Source organism: Osmerus eperlanus, chromosome 19, assembly GCF_963692335.1.
Source record: "Osmerus eperlanus chromosome 19, fOsmEpe2.1, whole genome shotgun sequence".
In the NCBI taxonomy this organism is placed as follows: Eukaryota; Metazoa; Chordata; class Actinopteri; order Osmeriformes; family Osmeridae; genus Osmerus; species Osmerus eperlanus.
Window position 1 is genome coordinate 4,571,560 of NC_085036.1, and position 23,530 is coordinate 4,595,089.

Below are 23,530 nucleotides of genomic sequence, written 5' to 3' on the forward strand. Positions count from 1 at the left end.
ATAAAATGTGATTCATCAGACCAGACCACCTTCTTCCATTGCTCCGTGGTCAAGTTCTGATGCTCACATGCCCGTTGTAGGCACTTTCAGCAGTGGACAGAGGTCAGCATGGGTACCCTGACTGGTCTCCCATACGCAACAAACTGTGATGAATTGTGTGTAATGCCACCTTTCTATCAGAACCAGCATGGACCTTTTCAGCAATTTGAGCTGCAGTAGCTCTTCTGTTGGATCAGACCACATGGGCCAGCCTTTGCTCCCCACGTGCATCAATGAGCCGTGGCCGCCCATGACTCTGTCACCGCTTTTTCTTCCTTGGACCACTTTTGATAAATACTGACTTCTGCAGAACGGGAACACCCAAGAGCTGTAGTTTTGGAGATGGCCAGTCATCTAGCCTTGTGGATTTTACCAGCTTCAACTTTGAGGACAAAATGTTTACTTTCATGCCTTGTATATCCCACCCCACTGACTGGTGCCATGATCACAAGATTATCAGTATTATTCGCTTCACCCATCAGTGGTCACAATGCTATGGCTTATTGGTGTATACTGTATAATTAACTCAGCTACATCAAATGTCAAAATTACTAATACAGCCTTATATGGGGATACTTATATGGGGACCCTGTGTTTGAGTACCACCACTTCAGGGACCTCTGTCTGCGGTTGAGGTGTATTTTAGGGACTGTGTGTCTTCCAGTGCCTTCTCCACTCGTCCTCTCAGGCCGACGAGAAGAAATGGAGCAGACCAGACGCCTCCTCCCCCGTCCTACTGTTCCAAGAAATCTGGCATCCAGGAATTTTATTTGCTCTGGGATCACACCATAGACCCTTTTTCATTCTTTGTTACTCCTTCTCTCCTCTCCTGGTTTTTTTTCTCCCTCTTTTTATTACGTGTATTTTTTCTTCAGAGCAAATGGGGTAGGACAGAAGACGATAGGAGGGAGGGGGTGGGATGGGATGAGGGGGGGTTAATGTGTGTGAGGTGTGGGGTGGGTGGGTGGGCGGGCGGGAAACAAACCTAAACTTGCGGTCTGGTCACGTTCGTTCCTATTTCTCTGCACAGCCCTGACATGTGGAGCAAAGCTGGGTTAGATAGTTCAGTCGTTTGTTACCCAGCAGCCTCGGCAGGACTGAGGCTGGGGCTAGGACTGAGGCTGGGGCTAGGGCCGAGGCGTATTGCCAAGTTGTGACCGTGGCTCTGACACACGCTCACATGTGTGCACAGCCCCGGCAGCAGCCTGCCAGGCCAGATGTGCTACTCAGCGTTGCAGCCGGCAAAAGAGACAGGCTCCACGCAACAACACACAGAAGGTAAACTCTGCACCGCTTTAAGTCCATCTCCTCTGATCTGCCTCATACTCTTCTACTCTTCCTTTTATCTATCCCCCTGTTTGAACTCATGCTCTTTATCTCACACCTTCTCTTCTCCTCAGCATGTACGAAGACATTGTTTGTATTCGTCAGTAGTTTGTATCTGTGTGCAATTTCTCTTCTGTAAGAACTGAATTTAAACCCACAGTTGGTTTTATATGTTCCTGTGTCATTGAGAGACTTATCTGTGTCTGGAAGGGAGATCACTTCCTGGGCTTTTTTAGGTAGCATGAAATGGCAGGTCTGGAAATAAAAACCACAGTTTAATGATAGACCAAACTCTTGTTTTGTATAATGAAATTACACTCTGTGATTAATTTAATATGTGCATGAAACATTGAGTACGATCTCAATATCTGAATGTGGGAGTCCTGTGGTGTGCTGAGGCAAATACAATACAAACAAAACCAATCCAGTTGTATTACTTCCAAATGATATTTTCTGGTTCTTAACAACATAGGGAACCCCAAGCCTACGTTAAATGCAGTCCACAGTCAGACTAACAGAGTTATAAGATCAGTAATAAAAGACGTAGTCTTCATTTTTTGTTAGCAGTAGCCACTACCTGGCTGGCTTGCTAGCAACAGCAGCAGATCAGCAGTGACTGTTTATTTCCACCATCAGGATGACTGATGCTGTCCCACTGAGGGCTCCAAGTACTAAGCACACTGTGTGCAGTGTCTTAGAGTCCCGGCTTAGTCTCCGCTCAGCTTAAAACATTAAGTGCTCCATTGCTGGCATGGACAGCCAGGGACCAAAGCAGAGTCCCTGTCAGAGAGCCAGCCTGGCTGCAGGTTGCACTCAAAAGCACACTTGTTGCGGTGCACCAAATGACTCTCTTGGAGTGTCTGTATAAGGGACAGCCCTCTAGACTGAGGAGAGATGGGTACCACTGCTGGGAAATTCCACTGGTGAAGTTTGGCTTGGTTGGGGCTGTGTTGACTGTGGTTTTGTTGTGGTTGGAAGATGTTACCCCTTGGCGAGTGTGAGTTGTTTGTGCAGTGGCTGAAGTTAATTTGAGCTGTGGAGCTCTATTATCAATAAGGTGTTTTGACGTTGTTTGCATTGAATTTTGAGCATCGCTTTACCTAACTGTCACAAATTTGGGCTTCAGTGAAGCATGATACATTTGGACATATTTGTCTTGGGTGTGAAATCCAAATTGTGGTAATGAATCCATTGTAGTTATCAAAAGTTCTGATGAAAATCTATATGCTTATAAGTCAATACTTTTAAAAAGAACACTCACATATTTCGAACACATATCGTTATAGACTTCTGAAACATAATCAGCATCATCGTCCCCACAATTTAGCCTCAGCCCCATGTCAGCATGATATGACACAACTAATTTGAAATCAACACACGGACTAAAGTTGACTGCCGACTATGTGCCTGCTTTGTGCAGGCTTAGTATATTTATTTTCTGTGACGTGCAAAGGGAGGAATCCTGTCACTCGCTTTCTCTCTCTCTCCGTTTTTTCTCCTGGCCACGGACATTCTTTCTGCCGGTGATTTCCTGTGCCGTGGCTTTGCCCCGCCAGTCTTGTGGCGTGACTCACAGGGAGCTGGCATGCCAGTGGTCTGGTCACGGCCAAATCAAATGTATCACAGAGTGGCAAGAGTCTGGGTCCCTGCCCTTGATAATACAGGTAGACTAACTAGGATGGTTGACTGGTCTGTGATGTACTGCTCACACATCTGTAGAAAAGGCAAACTTGTTCAACTTGTTGTGGACTCACCCTTAAGAATGCTGTTATACTTCCAGAGCTTGAAGGTGTCTACATGGGGAAAAATAGGTTTACTGATACAAGTGATATCCAATGAGTGAGCTTCTACTTACCATACATTATATTTTTATGTATTTTTCTCTTACAAATGTCATACCATTTTCTTTTAGGCACATAGAGAATCTAGATGATATAAATTATATAAATAAGAAGATTAACAACTCTAATTCAGGACAAAGCTCTTTCAGGTTCACGTTTGGACAAACCCTCACTCCCCTTTCACCCCACCCAATTCCCAGTCCTTCTGCAGAGGAAGGTCATGTGGTTGACCACTTCCTGGTTTGCCCACACATCTAGGGTGAGATTATGCCTTCACTCTGCACATCATGGCTGCCGTGTGTGACATATAGTTCCAAATCTGGAACCAGCTATTTATGGGTGTTTACGTAGTGTACCTTGTAAAGTGTGTGTATTTTGAGATTGGTTGTTTGAACAACATATCAAACCATTATATGTGAGAAGTTCCACATGCCTGGCTGGATATTTTATACATTTTATTTTGAATTCAGAATGTATGCTCAGATGTTGCTTCATAATATTTTTAATCGTGACTTTAGCGCTGTCCTGTTATTTCATCATGTTGATGTAGAGTACCAAGATAGGTCCTCCATCTTTGCAAATGCAAAACACATGAGTGTCCTCCTGTTTGCCAGATATGAGACCAAAAACCTTAACCATCAGCTACCGGCCAGTGTTTTGTCAAGCAACAGACAACCATTATGACCAAAGGCAAAAAAGTATGTTATTTTTAATATAGCTGTCTGGCCAGGGTGATTAATTCAAATCATATGGTGTTTTCTCCTCTCGTTCATTTTCTCCCTTTCTGACATACAGAGACAAGCAAACACACACACCACACTGAAACTTTCTGAAACTTTCTCTCCTTTCCACTAACCATCCTCATTTCCTACAACGAACCATCATTGAAGCCAATGATACTAGGAGAATGCTAAGTGAACAGGCTATACAGGGAAGCAGGATACTGTCAGTCTGTTGGGATGTAAGTGATCCTTAAATGTCCCCCTTTTACTAATCCAGGCTTCAAAGGCTCTCTGGGTCAGCTGGGGTTCAGTGCTCAGTCAGATTTTTTCACACTTGTCCCCCTTGGATCCCAGAAGAAGTCTCTGCTGGGCCAAGCTGACTGAGTCATAGACATTTAGCTTAATGTTACAAGCCTACATTTTTGTTTATTGGAATTTAATTAACATTTAGCGATAAGAAAAGTGAATTGCTGTTACTGTTTTTTGATGGATAGAACTGAATTGATTGCCATGGAGACATTTTACAAATTCAATGCTGTGTGTGCAAGAATCAAAATAAGGTAGTTTATTGTGTTTGTGTATTTCTTTGCTGAATGATGGTAATTAATAAACTGCTTGACACACCAAAGTTGAAAAAAAAAGTAAAGACCGGATACAGGCTCTTGGGCTGTCTGACACTGGAGGCATTAGTTGGTCAACATCAACCGTAATAGAATCTTCAAGAATGATCCGTTACGCCACTTAGAAGCGTTAGTAATGTGAACGACAGCTCAAAAACACGCTTATACAGCTCCACAATGGGAGTAGTCATGCTGTAGGTATCTTCATAAAAACCTGTGGCCCCTAGGCATCAGAGGAAAATAATATTAATTTCACTCTCAATCACCATATCTCCCCCTTATTTTCTCTCCTCTACCTCTTACTGCCTATTTCTCTCAGAAACACATATTACATTTACATTTATGCATTTTTATCCAATTATGCGCTTTTATCCAAAGCGACTTCCAAGAGAGAGCTTTACAAAAGAGCATAGGTCACTGATCAGAACAACGAGATAGCCCCAAACATTGCGAGCAGCCAAAACATGACGCATACATTGTGAAAAACCAAATAAGTGCCAAAGGGAAGAACCGTAAGAGCATGCAGTTAAACAAGTTACAATTAAACAACATGAAACTCAAAGTGCAAGAGTGTACCTGTAGAAAAACAATCAACAGTAAAATATTTCACAGCGAGTACAAGAATTTAAACCCGTTACAACTAACCAACAAGAGCAACAAGTCTCTCAATACGAGTCATTGTGATCCTGGAGGTCCAGCCAAGCATTCCTAAGTGCCGTTGTACTCCCGGAACAAGTGCGTCTTGAGCCTTTTCTTGAAGGTGGGGAGACAGTCAGTGTCCCTGATGGAGGTGGGGAGTTGATTCCACCATTGGGGGGCCAGACAGGAGAAGAGCTTGTGTTGGGACCGGGCGGGTGCTCTTGAGCGGTGGGACCACCAGACGGTTGTCAGAAGAAGACCGTAAGTGGCGGGGGGGAGTAAGGCTGGAGGAGAGACTTGATGTAGTCGGGTGCAGTCCCGTTCACCGCTCGGAAGGTCAGTACCAGAGTCTTGAATCTGATACGGGCCGTGATGGGAAGCCAGTGGAGGGAGATGAGGAGCGGGGTAACATGGGAGCGTCTGGGTAGATTCAAGACCAGACGGGCCGCCGCGTTCTGAATCCTCTGGAGAGAGCGGGTTGCGCATGCTGGGAGACCGGCGAGCAGCGAGTTGCAGTAGTCCCACTTTGAGAGGACAAGTGCTTGGACTAGCAGCTGGGTGGAATGCTCAGACAGGTATCTCCTTATCTTCCGGATGTTGTAGAGGGTGAATCTACACGACCGGGAGACCGCAGCAATGTGGGCTGTGAGGGAAAGCTTGTCATCCATGGTCCCCGAGGTTCCTGGCAGAGGATGAAGGGGTCACCATCGCCGATCCCAGGTTGATTGAGAGATCGTGGGAGATGGAGGGTTTGGCCGGGATGATGAGGAGTTCTGTTTTGGCGAGGTTCAGCTGGAGGTGGTGCTCGGTCATCCAGGCGGAGATGTCTGTGAGGCAGGCCTCGATCCTAGCTGAGATCCCCGGATCAGTCGGGGGGAACGACAGGTACAGCTGCGTGTCATCAGCATAGCAGTGGTAGGAGAAGCCATGGGAGGTGATGATTGGTCCAAGCGAGGTGGTGTAGAGGGAGAAGAGGAGGAATCAAAGGACGGAGCCTGACACTTTGCCTCCCCAGGAGACCTGGTAGGATCTTCCCGACAGGTAGGATGAGATCCACTGAAGTGCAGTGCCAGTGATGCCCATCTCAGAAAGTCTGGCCAGCAGGATTGGATGGTTAACCGTATCAAATGCTGCAGAAATGTCCAGCAGAATGATGACGGATGACCTGGAAGCCGCTCTGGCAGACTGGAGGGTAGTGGTGACTGACAGGAGGGCAGTTTCTGTGGAGTGGCCAGTCTTGAAGCCCGATTGGTTGGGGTCAAGCAGCTTGTTCTGAAAGAGAAAGTTTGACAGTTGGTTAGATACAGCGCGTTCAATTGTTTTAGAAAAGAAGGGTAGTAGTGATACTGGTCTGTAGTTCTGGAGGAAGGCTGGGTTAAGGGAGGGTTTTTTGAGTAGAGGGCTAACTCTGGCATGTTTGAAGGCAGAGGGGGAAGTGCCGGAAGTAAGAGAAGAGTTACGGACATGGAGAAGAAAAGTTATGATGGAGGGAGAGATGGTTTGAAAGAGAGGGGAGGGGACTGGATCAAGGGGACAGGAGGTGGGGCGATGAGAGAGAATGAGGTCAGAGATCTCTGCCTCGGACAGGGGAGAGAAAGAGTTTAGACATTTAGTTGGGTCAGTCATAGAGGGTGATTGGGAAGGAAAGGTGGGTTCAGGTAACCGACTGCTAATGTCAGCAACTTTTTTCTCAAAGAAGGAGGAGAAGTCGTCTGCTGTCAGGGTGGAGGGGGAGGGTGGGGGAGGTGGGTTTAGAAGGGTGTAGAAGGTAGAGAAAGGTTTACACACACATATACACACACTCCTGTTCTCTTTCCCTCTCTTTCCCTCTTTCTCTCACTTTTTCACTTACTTGTGACCACCCAATCAACCCACAAGGCGACCACAGCGAGACCACAGTACACTAAATCAGATCTGTTCAGACAACAACCGCACCTCCCACCAGGGGGTTACTGGAGACTGCTGACTACTGAATTTATGAGCTTGTGCCACAGTAGGCCCACCTGATGATTAGAGAATTTCAATAGTTTTGTGGTAGTTAAGTCAGATCGTCATATTTGTGTGGAGGGACTGCCAAGACTTGTCCTGTTTTGCATTGTATGAAACATGAGTGCATCCACTGGTTTGATGACAAACACAAATACCGTAAATCCTCAAATAAAGACCGGGATTAGAGGCCGGGCTTCAGATAGTAGCCGGGAGCGTGATCGATACGGACAAATAAAGGCCGGGCCCCGAATACAGGCTGGGGGTAAAATAAGGTACGTTTTAGCAAGGTCCATTTAGTTCGGAGTTTGTTGGCTCCATTTGACCGTAGCCTATGCCCATTCAGATGTTGCTGATGAATTTGGTTGTTGCGTAATATGATAGGCCTAGTGTAAGTACTGGCCTTTCGGTTTAATTTTGTTTGTCTCCTGTTCGTTCTGTGATTGCTCTCCTTTGATGGGACCAGATGTTTATTGTTACGTTGACACTGCAAATAAAGTGCTATGCGATAAACTTTTTATTTGGCTGAGGGAAATTTTTTACTTGCTTGATTGTAATTGAGAACATTGGAAAATATCTGCAATTGACGATGTATCTTAAAACTGACACTATGGTTAATTACTGATTCATTTCTAAATGGTTAGTCTACAGAAAGTGGATTAGCCTATAGGTCTACTGGTTTCATTCTTAAGTTAAATGGTTGCAGGAAGTGTTGAACGCAAATGCAATGAATGCTATTAGCTTACTGTAATCATGCCCATTATTTTATATAAATAATTAAATTCTATAACAGAAGATAAGTAAGAAATAAAAAGAAATGAAGGCCTGCCCTTAATACAAGCCTGCCTCAAATAAAGGCCGGTGCGCTGTGCAGCCTAAGTAAATAAAAGACCCCGGCCACAATTTGAGGATTTACGGTAATGCTATGTGAATAATAATAATAATTGGTATTGTATTTTATATCGTTGGAAAGCCTGATCAGTCACCTTTATAACGAGGTACAACTTGTAAGGATCGTGCATTCGTGGAATGAGCAACACAGCTAACCGTGTGGGTAGCGGCCCAATTTTTTTGCCATAATCCCCTGCAATATTCTTCTGTTGGTATTCACTCTCGTTTTGAGTTGCTTGGTGGATTGGATGATTGCACTCTCCCACAGTAATAAGGAAATAACAACACATATTGGCCATTTTTACACTTTATTCATTTTACACTGTCAGGAATCTCAGTAGCGTGTGGAAGGTCCATACGCAGCCACAACAGCTCCTCATGCTGGTCACCAGCCTGGTCAAACACTGCTGTGGGATGGCATCCCATTCCTCAACCAGGATTTGTCGCAAGTCAGCCAACATGTTTGCATTGGTCACTCTGGCACGTACAGCACGCCCAAGCTGATCCCATCAGGAGGATGTGCCAAGCTTTTGTGGCTGCGTATGGATCTTCCACACGCTACTGAGGTCCCTGACAGTGTAAAATAAATAAAGTGTAAAAATAGCCAATATGTGTTGTTTTTTCCTTATTACTGTGGGAGAGTGCAATCATCCAATCCACCAAGCAACTCAAAACGAGAATGAATATTGCAGGGGATTTTGGCACATTGTTTTGGGCCACTACCCACACGGTTAGCTGTGTTGCTCATTCCACGAATGCACGATCCTTACAAGTTGTACTTCGTTGTAAAGGTGACTAATCAGGCTTTCCAACGATATTAAATACAATACCAATTGGTATTATTAAAGGGGAGGAATAATCGACCGAAATAACGATTCCGAACTTTTTTGGAGGAGTTTATATTAAGACTAGAGAGGGTACAATTTCTGGGGAAATTGTAGGGTGTGCTTGCTTGCGTCGGGGGTCCGTTTTTGAATTACATTTTTACAACTGATATTTCTGTATATTTTATATAAAAATGCATACTTATTATTTATAAAGATTACATAGATTTAAAAGCATTTTTTGCTGCTCATTTACAACTGAAAATACGAGTGAAGTGTAGAATGAAATAGATGTCTTCTCATTTCCCCTGCAAGAGGCAGCCTCATCGTTGAATCAAAACGAATAAATGTGGCAGACCGGTGTAAAAATTGACCTAATCTCTATGATTTAAACGTCCTTTTAAGTTTTTCCCTTCTCGTGATATTTTAAGGAATTTAGCCTACTCATATTGCATTCATTCATGAATAAAGAACCCCCTTTGAAGATTATTCTACGACGTTACCGGCAGTAGAAGATGGAATCGCGATTCAAACAGTACCATCTGCTAACTGAAAATATGCCCCCAAAAACGTAAATAAGCTTGACATTTATTTAGTGGAAAATCGCTTTCATAAAAAGCTCAGTGGTAGCGATCATTGTCAGTACTATAACAACGCCAAGTGCGATATAGCCCTGTGTGGAGAAGCTGCCCCGGTAAATTGTACTACTACGGTACAGTACTAGACTACTGCTGTGTTCGTTCGTCTTGGTAGCGATTGCGTTGGTTGAATTGGATTTAACGTTCCTGGCTGTGGCAATGAAGTTAAGGTTAGTAGTTATAGACTTTTGATTTGAGTAAGGGGAGTAACATGTTCTGTCGCCGTTTGACTTCCTACAGCTGTGTACAGTAGATGTTTTTGTAGTGTCTCGCGTAGGCTACAGCGTTGCAGTGAGCAACACTGGTTTGAAACCACAGGTAATGATCATTTCACCCACAACATCGTTTACTTGTAATGTAATGTCATAATAAATCCTACAACGAAAATGTATTTGTGAGGAATGTTTATTTTAACGATTGAAAACCGTTTCCGAAAGTAGATGTGGGCCTACTTCCTTAATAATATCAGCTAATATTGTACATTACATTTCACAATTGTGTTTCACATCACAAAGTAAATAGTTATCACCCTGGCCTCTTTGCTTGTGGCGTTTCTGCAGCTGCCTTGCAGTAAAGCTATAGTTAGCCTAGCTATCCCCCAAGTTAACAGATGCGAAACGAATGTTCTGCGACAGGTAGTCACGCGTGTTTTCGTGACGTTAGTGACGTTAGTAACGTCAGTGACTGTGGCTAGCAAATTAGCCACCGTTAGCTTCACTTTTCGCCACAAAAACTTAACTTCAGCCTAAACCATGCAACGGAACGTAAATAAAAATACAAGCAACTCAATCGCTACCAAGACGAAACTTTTGACACCTAGGTTGTCTATGTAGGCCAAATATTGACAAAGATTTAGGGGGGCAAAAATAAATAATAACTAGAAAGGCTGTTCCTGCGAAACAGCAGTGAGAATGCTGAAAACCTGAATGGGGATAGCTGACCATGCTAAAAAAGCTGAAAAGTGAAAATTTAGTAGAAAGTTATAAGCTGAAGCTTCAAAGCAACCGAAAGGTATTTTTGAAAGGGCCTGGAGCAGCATTCCAACAATGATTTGAAAGGATTTACCATTACTTTTAAAGGGAGAATAATTTGCACAAAAACCTTTATATTTTAAAAAGTATAAAAGTGAGAAATGAGAAAATACCCGCAAGGTGAAATGAATTTCAAAAATGTGTGAGTGACACAAAAGAGGCAGTGTGGAAGCTGAACTGCATCATCTAACAAAGCTAAGAGCTAAAATAGCCTACAATGCGGGAGAAGCTGAAAGCTGAACTGTTAAACAGAAGAATGCGAGTCAGGTGGCTGAGCGGTTAGGGAAGCGGGCTAGTAATCAGAAGGTTTCCAGTTCGATTCCCGGCTGTGCAAAATGACGTTGTGTCCTTGGGCAAGGCACTTCACCCTACTTGCCTCGGGGGGGTTATGTCCCTGTACTTACTGTAAGTCGCTCTGGATAAGAGCGTCTGCTAAATGACTAAATGTAAATGTAAGCTAGCTAGTCGTAACAAGAATATTATTGTTTTAACAGCTGAAATTATAGTTGGGATAGTAATAGAAGTAGCAGATGTAGCCTACCATTGAGTGCGTTTACTCGGCTTTCTTAGTAGGATTCAATGTGTTGATGGAATGAAACATACAGCAGTAGGGCCGATACAGGAAGACACGGCGACACTTTGTTGCAGAAGGATGATGGTGCAAGTTTTGTCCGTGGAGCATACAACGATTAATAAAAAGAATCATGTAGACGCGCTTATTGAGTAATCGCATAACTAATTACACATGTAAACGGAGTAATCGTATGGCATAAACCGACAATTGCTAGTAATCGGGTTTCTCATGGTCAAGTAAACGTACCAATCAATGGCGGAGCCAGGGGGTGGCCGGGGGTGGCCACGGCCACCCCCCGTAGAATCTCGGCCACCCCATTGGCCACCCCAAGCACCACATCAGAGCGGTTAAAAGTTTTGACGGCTGTGGAAAAATGCGGAACCTTTCTCGCACCGCTAGTACACTGTCGGACCCTTTAGCCACGCGCAGCGCGCACACATCCTGTATTTGAATTAAACGGTTCAAGCATGGCCTGAGAATGCCTGTTACCACCTGACGCTTCGACCGGCACCTGCGGCTAAGTGAAGAAACGCAAAACAGAAAGGTATGATATCATAATGGATGTTGTTTTTGTCTTCTAATAACTGTGACTATCCCACCCATGACTATCTATTTTGCGAAGTTTAGAAGCAAGCTAGATCGGAGGAGAACATAGTAAACTGTTAAAATTGCTATATGCTATGCTGTATTTGATAACTACGTTGCCAGAACGTGTTATGATTGTGTCAGGTATATACAGTATGCATTTTGGATAGGTGTCATTAAAGAGGGAAAAATAATGAAGAGGAAGAAGGCAGACATAGCGTCCTTCTTCAGGGCAAGTGGAAAGAAGACAGCTAAGGCAAAGAATGAGGATGAGATGGAGAAAAAACAGGCAGAGAGTGAGGATGAGGAGCCCCCAGAGAGCAGCAACTTAAATGGACCTCCAGGTATACAGTATAGAGACTCACATATAGTACAGCTTGATATGATGTTATCTTATTTACAATTGGCTTAAAGTGTGTCTATTCATATACAGGTCAGGTTGAAAGTGCATTGTAAAACATATCAGTTAGTTTTTTCATTACATTAAAGTATGGCATATTTGTATTTGCTACCCAGAGACACTTTCACTAATATTATACTTTAGCTTATAGAGTGTTTGTTAAACACTATATAGCATGCATTATAAAACCTTTAGGAAAATTACCTGTACACCTTATTGTAATTATTTTAGATGTTTCTGAAAGATTGATTGAGAGCAGGACAGAAGAGTCCTCCCTGAGGAGTGGCCCCAGTGGATCCCCAGGTAAATTGTCAATCTTACATTGTATGTTGTACTCTTCTGCTAACTTTTCCATCGATATTGTCCACAAGTTTATATTGAATATGTTTAATGCTGTAGAAAATGAATTTTAATCTTTTGTATCTGTGAAATTGGATAGTGGATCATTACACCTTGTGGAAAATACTTTAAACACCTATTAATGTTTTTAATATATATATTTAGATTCCCACAGAGAAGATTCAGACAGCGAGAGAGAGGTGCCTCCAACAACGAGTGATGTTTGTTATTATGTGTTTGATAGATGTTTATGGATCGAATTGAAGAAAAATTGACACTGCTTATTTAAACAGGCTGTTAATGCTTGTCATATTTACATTTGTTGTAATTCAGCAAATTGTATTCAGGATGTTATTTTATTTATTTTCCTATTTCTATACATTAGCTCAGTATTTTATACTTTTTGTTATTTAAAGATAAATCCATATTGTGATCAGACTTGATTAAAAAAACATTGCACTTCTAATTTTGCATCCTTGTTTTGTATTCCTGATGATACACTGAGAGAATTGACTTGGCTTGTCGCCATAAACTGAGGACATCTCTACTATAAAATAGAGTACCTTACTGTCATTGCATATCTCTACAACCATTGTTCGACTCAGTCGTACAATACAAAAAAAAACGCAAATAGCAATCGCTAAATCAACACAGTTTAAAACCAAGTATGAATACAGAATAAGTGTATTCTTTTTTTTCACCTGAATTCCGAATAATGTTGAGATGTTTCCTATATGTGTCTAAAATAGCTCTGCATCGCCTGGTGAGACACATGCTTGCCACCCAAAAATTATCACTGGCCCCATCCTGGCCACCCCAATGGTAATTCCCTGGCTCCGCCACTGGTACCAATCACCTGTGTGAGAGACTGAGTGGTGCGTGTCTGTCGTTACGGTGATGGTGCAGCTATGATTGCTAACGCGCTGAGGGCAGAGAATAAGAGAAATGTAGCTAGAATCCACACCTCAAACAAGATAACCTAGACGCAAAACTGTACGTCCAATCCAAAATATAAGGATATTTTCCGAGACCCAAGACTCTGCCGAAACCAGATATATTCTTTATATGTCTGTGCAGTCAGAAATACGACTCTACCTGCAGTTTCAAAAACGTGTTCCTTCTGCTTTCCTGGTGCGTGTTTGTTTGGTTGCCACGGCGATGGCGCAGCTGTGATAGCTAACGAGATAGGCAGAGAGAAAAACGAACATTTACCTAGCATCCACACCTCAAACAAGTTGACCTAGACGCAAAACTACACGTCCAATCAATAAAATTAGGATATTTTCCGAGACCCAAGACTCTGCCGAAACTAGAGATGTCCTTTATATATCTGTGCGGTCAGAAATATGTCTCTACCGGCAGTTTCGAAATCGTCTTCCTTCCTGCTTTCTCTGACGGATTTTACCCACCTCTCCATTGAAGTTAGTGAGAGAATTTGAAAGGCTGCTCTCGCTTCAAGGCTCATAGCTGAAAATCTGTAAATGTGAGCTCTTTAGTAGTTACATTGGCTGAAAGAGGACAATGTTTCCTACATTTTAAGGTATAACTTGTTTCTGTACATTAAACTATATGAACGTTAGAGGAATTTGTTTGACAATTTAGTTGAATATCAGAAAAAGAGCAGCCAGCAGAGTGTGCCACTCTGCTGGCTGCTCATTCATAAAAATCAAGAAGGAGCAAACATTTTAATGTATTTCAAACGGTCATAATTCAAAATTGGCTGAATATTTGAAAAAGCGGAATCATTTGGGAATAGCTGAATGTCTTGTGAACATTTTAAAGGTTGAATGGTGTCTCTAGCTGAAAGTATGCTGAAGTAGTTACGTTTGAAAGAGGAGGAAGCTTTTTAATGATTTGAAAGGATTTACCATTACTTTTAATGGGAGAATAATTTGCACAAAAACCTTAATGTCTTAAAAAGTATAAAAGTGAGAAATACCAAAAGTCATAGCCAACATCTCCTGAAGGAGCTGAACGTTTTGATACAAAAATTGTAGGAATCGGTGAAAGTATGCAGGACTAGTTAAAGGCCAAAAAACCAGCGGAAGAACTAAGAAGTTGAAAAACAATAGTGAGAATGCTTAACAGCATTCTCACAATAATAAATATATATGTGAGAGAACAAAGGTTGTGCTCTCGCCGAAGGCTTGAGCACACCCAATTACCAATGTGCTAAAAGCACAATATTGTCCAAGACTGGTGCAGTACTTCTGCGCCGCCTGTAGGTGGGATTGTATGTGCTGTCAATATTTTGTGGCCTGTGGCGCCTGTCAACAGACATCAGCATGTGACAACAATGCTACTCACGCTCTTCCTCTATTGTTCAACGGCCAACACACTGAACACAACACAAGACTGTCCATGTGCCTGACATCAAGTGTTTAGTCAAAGACTATCAATCTGGCCTTTGACGCACACAATTCAATAACATCGTTTCCTTAATTGTTGGAACCTATCTATTTATAGCTTAGCCAGACAAAAAAGATGTCTGTGTGTGTGTGAGTGTGTGTTAGCATGTGTATGTCTGTGACAGGACGTTCCTGGAGGAGGTCGCAGCCCAGCTTCCCAGCCCCCTACGGACAGAGCACTTTTAGCATTTAGGTTGTGGGACAGGGGGGGATGTGATGGGACTTTGGCAGTACATATGGAGGAATGAGTACAGTGGTGCTCTGACATGGTGTGTGTGTTTATGTGTGTGAGTGTGGACCGCCCAAATCTGGTGTGAGAGGGGAACAGGCGGGGTTATATCTTACTAACTTCCTGCAAGAGACCATAAAGCCGAAAGGCATTTGTGGAGGAGCACAACGAAGAGAAAGAGAGAGAGAGATGGAGAGAGATTGACACAGTAACAGAGGAGAGACAAGACCTAGAGGGAATGAGAAAGTAAGAAAGGCTGACAGCTACAAATTCATAAATACAAGCCAGCACAAGCAAAACGTTATTCCTCTATTAACATGCGGAACATATAGGGCCCTATTTGAACAATCTGAAACACAAGTATCAAAACGCAAAGCGCAAGTAACTTTGTGGGCGGGACTCCGGCGCTGTTGCTATTATACCGGCGGGATAAATGACTTTGCGCCTGGCGCAAATCTGAAATGAATTGGTCTGAAGTAGCTACATTACTAATGGGTGTGGTTTGGGCGTAACGTGCAATAAACCAATCAGAGCGTCATCTCACATTCCCTTTAAGTGCAGGCGCGCTTGTTCCATGGCGGATTGCTATTATAACGGCGGATTTGCCAGGCGCACACCAGGAGCGGTTCATAGCCAAGGAGGCCGACGTTCTCGTCAGGGCCGTAATAGATAGAGAAGTGACATTGTATGGGATAGGCAGAGCAGTTTTGTCATTGCCCACTCATGCTGCTCATTCAAATTCTTAGTCTAATTTTTATATATATTTAATTTTTTTAATTGTTATATTTTTTAATTGTTTAGTTCTTAGAATTAGTTTAACCATTGTACTTTTTTAGTTAATTTAAGACCCGTATATATGTTTATTGTTTGCACCTTACTGCCGCAGTAAATTCTGTGTTTGTGTAACATACATGGCGAATAAACCGAATTCTGATTCTAATTGGGATGGGAGAAGAAACCCACCCAAATTAGCTTCGGTTAAAGAGTTAAAGAGGCGTGGGAGGAAATTGCCACAATTGTTACAAATCAAGTTCACATACATAGAGATTTCTCATTATATATAAAAAAAAAAATCTTTGACATGAAAGAAATGTCATACAATACACATACACAGCCATACAATAAATCAAAACAATGTAAGGTGGCTTTGCAGGAAGAAGACCCTGGCCTCGCCAGCAGTGCGCACGGGCCAAGCATGCGCCCTTAAAATAGCATCTGAATAACGCGCCATTGACTTTAGACTACGTTTTTCCTGGTCTGTGGCGGAATTGTTTTTCTGAAACTGCAAAATAGCAGCAGGGAACGTTTGCGCCGGAACACGCCTCCTTTTTTCACTGAACCGCCCCCGGGAGCGCAAGGTCATTCCCAGTGGTGTAGTGGTAAAAATAGAGGTGGGCAAACTATGAATTTTATTATTTATTTATTTACAGGGTCGTCAAGCACCCCCCCCCCCCCCCCGAGACGAGCTTTCACGTCTGTTTCGACCCCCCCCCCCACGCATTGACCGTGAGAAACACGCATTTCAGCCCCTTCACAGAGGCTTGAGAACCCTGTTTATTTATTCATTTTTACGTTTCATTAGGCCTATTTGGATGGAACCAGTAAGGTTGTCTTGTATCTGCATCATTGTATTTAAAAGAATGTTAATAATAGTAGGCTAGCCGTTTGTCCCTGTTTTAATGCGATGTTGTGCAAACCAAAACAACGTTTACAAACGTGAATTTATCTTACTCTGTACTTGAGGCCTTTTGCGGGCATCTGTGGGAGTGGGAGAACTCGATGGTCTCTTCAAAAATCGCCTGATATCCATGGCTAATTAATCCATTCCAAACAGGTAGATTAATCCACAACGTGTATGTGTGTACATACTTCGTGGATCCTGATTGGTGCCGCAGCCGCAACGCATTGATTGGACACAGACCATACAGCGCAGATGAAATGATTCAGACTACAGCGTTTATATGTTAAACAATATGAAATTTTGTCTTTGGTGTTTTAAAATTACACCAAATTTTATTATTATTCTGCCGTTTGATTATTCCCACGGCAGAATACGAGGCGCAGAGAACTTAGATGTGCGTAAACGCGCATAAACGCTAATTAGAGGTGGATAAACGCAATTTCTGCAATTTAGAGGTGGATAAACGCTATTTCCGAATTTCGGGAGGTGCATAAACGGCGTTTACGTGCGTTTAGCCCCCACTACATCCCTGGTCATTCCCTAATTTACCGACGTGCGTCTGTGGAGGGAAAAGTCCGCTTTGCGTCCACTGCAAACTAGGAATGATACTTGCGTTGTTGACAAAGTCAATTGCGCTGGGTGCAAGATAGGGCCCATAGCCTCTATATGCTCAGATTTTTTTATTGACCTCTCTCAATATTGTTATCACATCTTGAAACTGGTGTTTGTGGTGTACTGGTTCTTGTGTCCAAAAATCTGATTTCAGACTATAAAAATACATATTAGGGCCGTATTTTTTGGGTGACCTAAATCAAATGACCTAGTCCTTACAAAATTAAACTATGTTTGCAATTATTACTTCCTCTTTGTAATCTGATGCAACGCAGTTTGTAGTTGCATTTTGAAACCCAACTCAATCCCCTGTTGTTGTCTTCGATTGCAACATCTCAAGCAGTCAGAGGAACCAAACATGATCAACGGTGGGGGGTTTGGTTTTGAACCTGAAGGGGACCTGAAGGTCACAGGTCACTGTGGAAGTGGAGTCCGATCTAAGTGTGTGTGTGTGCATGTGTTTCCAGCGTTTGTAATCAACAATCTGGGTCCCAGGGTGGTCACAGGGTGTGTTTTGACAGAGGGACGGTGGCAGGATGTGCGAGGCTGTGCTCTGATTTCCTTTCCTTGACTTTCTCCTTGACTTCACCTCCTTATCTGGGTCGTTCAGATATGTGGAGCTCTCACCTCTGATCCTCTCTGGGAAGCCCAGCCAGGGTCCCGGACACCTTGGAGGGCTGCTTGCATTCCAGCTCCTCCATTCAGTCATCGTTCATTCATTGTGATGGTCAGTGTGCGAGAAAATATTATGTAGGGCGTTTAAGCTTAACTCTTCCTTGAGCTGGAGTGTGTGTAACCTAGAAAAGGTGTATTGGATGACCACAAGCTATATATCCAATCAGCAAGTGTGGAAAAAGGATAACAGTTTTGAAGTGTGAAGCTCTAATGTGTGTAATGTTTTTGTCTACAATGCTTTACAAGTGTTCAGTATTTTGTGTTCAGTGTTCAGTGCCAAGTCTTACCAGGCCGGCTGGGTCTCCCCTCACTGCTGCCGCCTGTAACTGGTAGCCCTCCTGGGGGCCCAAGGCAGGCAAGCGTGTCAAGTATGGACTGTACCATCACACATCTGCATCCTGTCACCGGTTTTAGTGTACAAGTGTGATACACACACACACACACACCTGCATTGAAGTGCACCCTGGTGTGCATGCTTCAGCAAACACATGTTGTTGCACACTTTCATAGAGAAACCCACACACTCCTAAGGTTTTGCAAGTCTGTGCTCACACAAACACAAGATAAGATAAGATATACCTTTATTTGTCCCACAATGGGGAAATTCGGGATACACACACACACACACACACAAACACAATGACATTTTGCACCTGTCTCATGTCTCAATGGAGACCCTACTGTTAGAGTAGTCTTCTTGGTAACCCCCACCTCCATCTAAAACTTACCCCCTCCTTAAAATCTTCAAACACACATCATCAAAAATAACAGCATTGTTTTTTGCCCTTCTTATCTCCTCACTCCCAAATATCCTGTTTCTTCGAGTTGCGGCGGCCAGAACCAATAGAAACCTCTTCCTGCTATTGGCTGACTTTACTTCCCAACGTTAGCACAATCTCATCCGCTCCAAACAACGCTTAGTGGAACCTCAACTAGCTTGCTGTTCAGATTTTTTTTAACTTGAATTCACGTCAGTGAGTTTTTGCCAGGACTCAAAGGTCCTGATCAAAAATGGCCAGCACCATCAAGGTGAGTCAATTTGATTGTGCTTTCACTGATTATTATTAATATTTTGTACATTTTGAATACATGATTTTATGCATCGTCTATGGCATAAGGGAAACACCCTTCTGCCATAGCGGTGAGACAATATTTTGTTTTTCTCCTTTGCAAATTTCCTTTTTCCTATTCGAATTGGTCTGCATAGATTCCCCAAATTTCAGGGTACTGACCTGATCTGGGAGTGAGGTGATTATCTCCCCCTTATCTCATCCACAAAACAACAATTGAAAGAGTGACATGAATAATTAATAACTGAAAACATACTTACAAATATAGAAATTTCTATAAAAAAAGAAGAAAACTATCAAATAACTGCAAGTAAGAATGGTTATAGGACAACTTTCGTTTTCCTTCATAGTTCTAATTTTCATACGATATGAAGAAATGCTATATTAATTGCATACAAAAGTCATTTAGCGGACGTAGATTTTCTGGTTATGTATTGTTTTTGTGTAATTATTAAAACAAAAATAAAATATTCTCTACAATGCTTGATTTATACTTTACAAGAGCTTTCAAACCAACTTGCTATGCAAATCTTGTGATGAAAGGAGCAGTGTTCCCAGAATAATGGACTGAAGTGGTTTAGCACATTTTTACTCCCTCTCAAACTGGTACAGTAGGTCAGGGATAACCAGTCACCTGGCAACTTAACTGAACATGGCGCTCTTAAAAAGATTATCCCAACATGCCAGTGAGAAAATGTTGTCAGGGGTAACACAAAGATGTTTTGCAGCCAGTCTGACCTCTTTGTGAACACAAAAAACAATGCCAAGATGACATAATCAGCTGTCCTACAAATCAATAGATGTAAACACCAAAGTTTGTGAGCAGAAACCAAATGTTTAGAGAGAGAGAAGCCCACTTCTTTGTGAACCGAGATACTGTTGCGTTGAGAGTTGAGATCTCAGGGAGAAAAGGAGAGTAACCGCTGTTTATACTGTATACTTTACCCCTTGAATGTCTTTATATGAAAATGTGGAGACCCTAACTAACCCTCATCTTTAAAACTTTTCTTAGTAGAAATTCTAGCAAAAACAAGATTTGTGACTCTTCTATTCATCAGCATGCAATGCCAGTAAACGTTTGTACCTTTTGAAGAATCCAAGGCTTGCACTACCAAGCTATAGGAAAAAAACAGCTTGTTGTCATCTTTTGGAAAGTGCAATAGTGAAGTTCATGTGGAAAGTACTGTCTAGTTCCTCTGTCACAACAGTCCTGGTTAGTTGCACAATGGTTTCACTGGTGTTTAACATTGAGATTGAAACATGTCAACGGTCAATCATCAGAAAGTAAGGATTTGGTTTAGTACATTTACATTTTAGTCATTTAGCAGACGCTCTTATCCAGAGCGACTTACAGTAAGTACAGGGACATTCCCCCCGAGGCAAGTAGGGTAAAGTGCCTTGCCCAAGGACACAAAGTCATTTGACACGGCCGGGAATCGACCCAGCAACCTTCTGATTACTAGCCCGAGTCCCTAACCGCTCGGCCACATGACTCCCTATTAAGTACTGTCCTGGTTACAAAATGTTTGTAATGTGAAAAACATAGTCTGGCCTCTACATACTGTATATCTTGACGGCATGTTCCTTGAACTCCTGCAAAGTCAAGAGAAATGGGAAAGTTGTTCTCCAACAAATGTTTTGGAAAGGTCAGGATTTGCACTCTACAAAAGCATGCATAATTAAGTGTAATGGCTTGACTTGTATAAACACTAGGGTCATCCCATGGTATGTGGTTGTGGCTTTTTGTGTGTCAGTTTGTGGCCAGTATTTTTTTATTTCAGAACCTTAAAGCGCACTTTTGCCATATTTTGACATTAGCCGCTCCAAGTTTCACCCTGAGCTAGTTTCACACATCATGAGTGTTCCGTACCACACATGACAGCATAACATACGCTACTGCCAAACCAAGACCCTGACAATGATTCATTGTTTGCTTGCTGCAGAGACACCCACTCACTATTGTGTCCGATTTCAAAACAATGAATTTGTGTGTGCCGACATAACTTTTTATCCTGTTTGTTAATAATATGAAGCTTTAGGATTAAGTACTTTTTGCTATACTGAAGAGACATACATCTCTGTCAGTTCCTAGTGTGACATCCATTCGTCCTGTCGTCTAACCACCTGGAAAAGAATGAGTTGAATGATTGGTGGAATCAGGGAGGGGGCTGCTAAAACAACATCCAGAATGGATGCCCCCGATGAGCCATAGGCTGCGCCATTGACGTTACTGGGCGGTTTACTACCCAATGTGCTGTCCTTTTATACATGGATGAGTGTGCTTCCCTAGCTCTTGATTTTTTCTCCTGCCTTTCCTCCCTTTTCATTTTCCTTTCCTCGTGCTTAACATCCCTTTCTTTCTCCAATTCGCTCTTTCTCTCACTCTACAGTGCCCACCCCTATTCTCATTTACTCCCTCTTGTTTCTCTTTTTTTGTGCTCTCATCTTTCTTGTATCTTTCTCTCAACTTTCGGACTTTTTCTTTCTATTTTCTATGTCTCTCTCCCTCCATTTCCCTTTTGCCTGGCTATTCCATTGGCTCTCTGCAGTTGCAATCCGGAGGCCGATGGACAAGTGCTTCCTTTTGTCCGCCCCCTCCATCTCCGATATCCCTCACTATCTGGAACTATCAATGCAGGAAATGCTGAGAGAGGGGCTGCTTCCTGTCTACAGATCCACAGCTCATCAGCATCTCTTCAGTGTGGTAGCCTGCAACTGCTTCGTGTGAATAGCTACAGTATCTTTCAGTGGCATAGATTTGGAACTGCCAGAGTTGCTGATACTGAATTATGAGTTACAGAGAGACACTGTAGCTATCCTGTGGTTAATTATCTTTTTTGCCCCAATTTTGTGTGGTAAACCTTTCTATTCTTAGAAGGCTAGAGCGCAGTGTGAAAGCATCTCCTTTGTGGAAAAAGCTTTTAGTAAATGTATATATAATATGTATAATGTATATATCAGTATATATGGCCAACATTTGAACTAAGATTTTGAAAGGATTGAAAATGCTATATTGAATAAGATTTTGAAAAAAATGACCACCAATATGTTTGGCAGGATCATCCAGAAGAATATAAGTCTGATTGTTGTTAAATGTCATTTACACAACATTATATTAGGTGAAATTAACAGTGCACCATACCACTTTTCCACGATAAAAGCTCAATATTTATAGTGGCAAATCCCAATAAGAGCCTCATGGTGGCCAAGGGTTTTTATTTGAGTAAGCTGCCCTCTGGTCAATAGTTCATTTTCTTTCCCAGAAAGCTATTGAGCTGCCTGCTTAGTAGTGTCAGTTAGCTCTTTGCTAAAACACAGAGTGCTAACTTTGACTAAGGACCACCCTTCACGTGTGTTCTCCATGTCTTATCCTCCCAAGGAATGGGTGTCAAGTAGAACTTTGCCTTGCTCCTCTCTCCATAATTCTGTGTTTGTTTTTTTTGGCAGGGACGCCAAAGCTTGTGAAACAATCTTTCACTTTTCCTCAGCAAAGAATAATGGGCCGTAGAGGAATTCTCAATTCTGGGCAACGTTGTTGACTTGGCCAGACCTTTCTTGTTGTCCCAACTAATTTATTTAAAAACCATACATTATTATTTTTGCTTCTTTTTTATCATGGTGTTGATGCAATATATTAATCTCTTCACAAAAGGAACGCAGCATGTTGTCTCGAATCTAAGGTTTTGTTTTGGGTTTATTTTATATTCAATTCATGACCTTCCCCAACATTTTCCATAAAGATTATCACCTAGCCACAATAGGCTACACTGGATACACATAGATTCCAAGCAATTCCCAACAATGGTTTTAATCAACACCACTATCAATGATCTACATAGCAATTGGTTCTCGGCTTTATGGCCTTTTCTATAGGATCAAAGTTCAGGAAGTGTGGAGCTGTCTGGCCCTCCATTAGCCGTGAGTTGATATGTTTTTCTTTTGTTTGGGCTGGACAACCAAAAGCTGCATGTGCTCCTAGTTTCACTAGGATCATCAGGGATTTGAACTAGTCTCTTTTCTCCTCTGTCTTCATCCATCCCTCTTCAGCTTCCTCTTTTGTGTTTCTGTATCTAAACATATCAGTTTTTCTCGTATTGCGTTCCCTCCCTTTCTTCTTCCCTCTGTCAGGTGAGGGTAATGTGGTTTGCAGCTGAGACACTGTATCAGGGAGGACCAGGACCCCACCACATTAATCTGGTTTCCCACACCGTTTCCTTTTCCTCCTAACTGATTTGAGGTCAGGCTCTTGACCTGCCTCCAGATCAGGGCGGTTCACTCACACCAATACGCTTCAGAGGCACTCCTACTACTTACAAATGTGTGTGTGTCTGTGTGTTTGTGTCTGTCACAGACTGAAAGAGAGACAGGTGAGGAACAAGGAGAGAGTGGCTTTGAGAGAC

The 23,530-nt window shown here is 42.5% G+C and overlaps 1 protein-coding gene across 5 annotated transcripts in view; it reads left to right on the forward strand.

Annotated features, from left to right (window-relative positions):
• erg (ETS transcription factor ERG) overlaps positions 1-23,530 on the forward strand; it is a 95,151-nt gene that overhangs the window by 45,046 nt on the left and 26,575 nt on the right. The window contains exon 1 of one of the 5 annotated variants that reach the window (XM_062485075.1): positions 1,097-1,317. The exons of 2 other annotated variants lie outside the window; for them this stretch is intronic. Coding sequence is in view for 2 of the 3 variants with exons in the window: in XM_062485072.1 (XP_062341056.1) it covers positions 3,427-3,465 (39 nt within the window). In the remaining variant the exon portion in view is untranslated. Of the gene's footprint in view, positions 1-1,096; positions 1,318-3,371; positions 3,466-18,947; positions 19,090-23,530 lie in introns of those variants that run through there. 2 more of the 5 variants (XM_062485072.1, XM_062485073.1) reach the window with 2 other exon arrangements.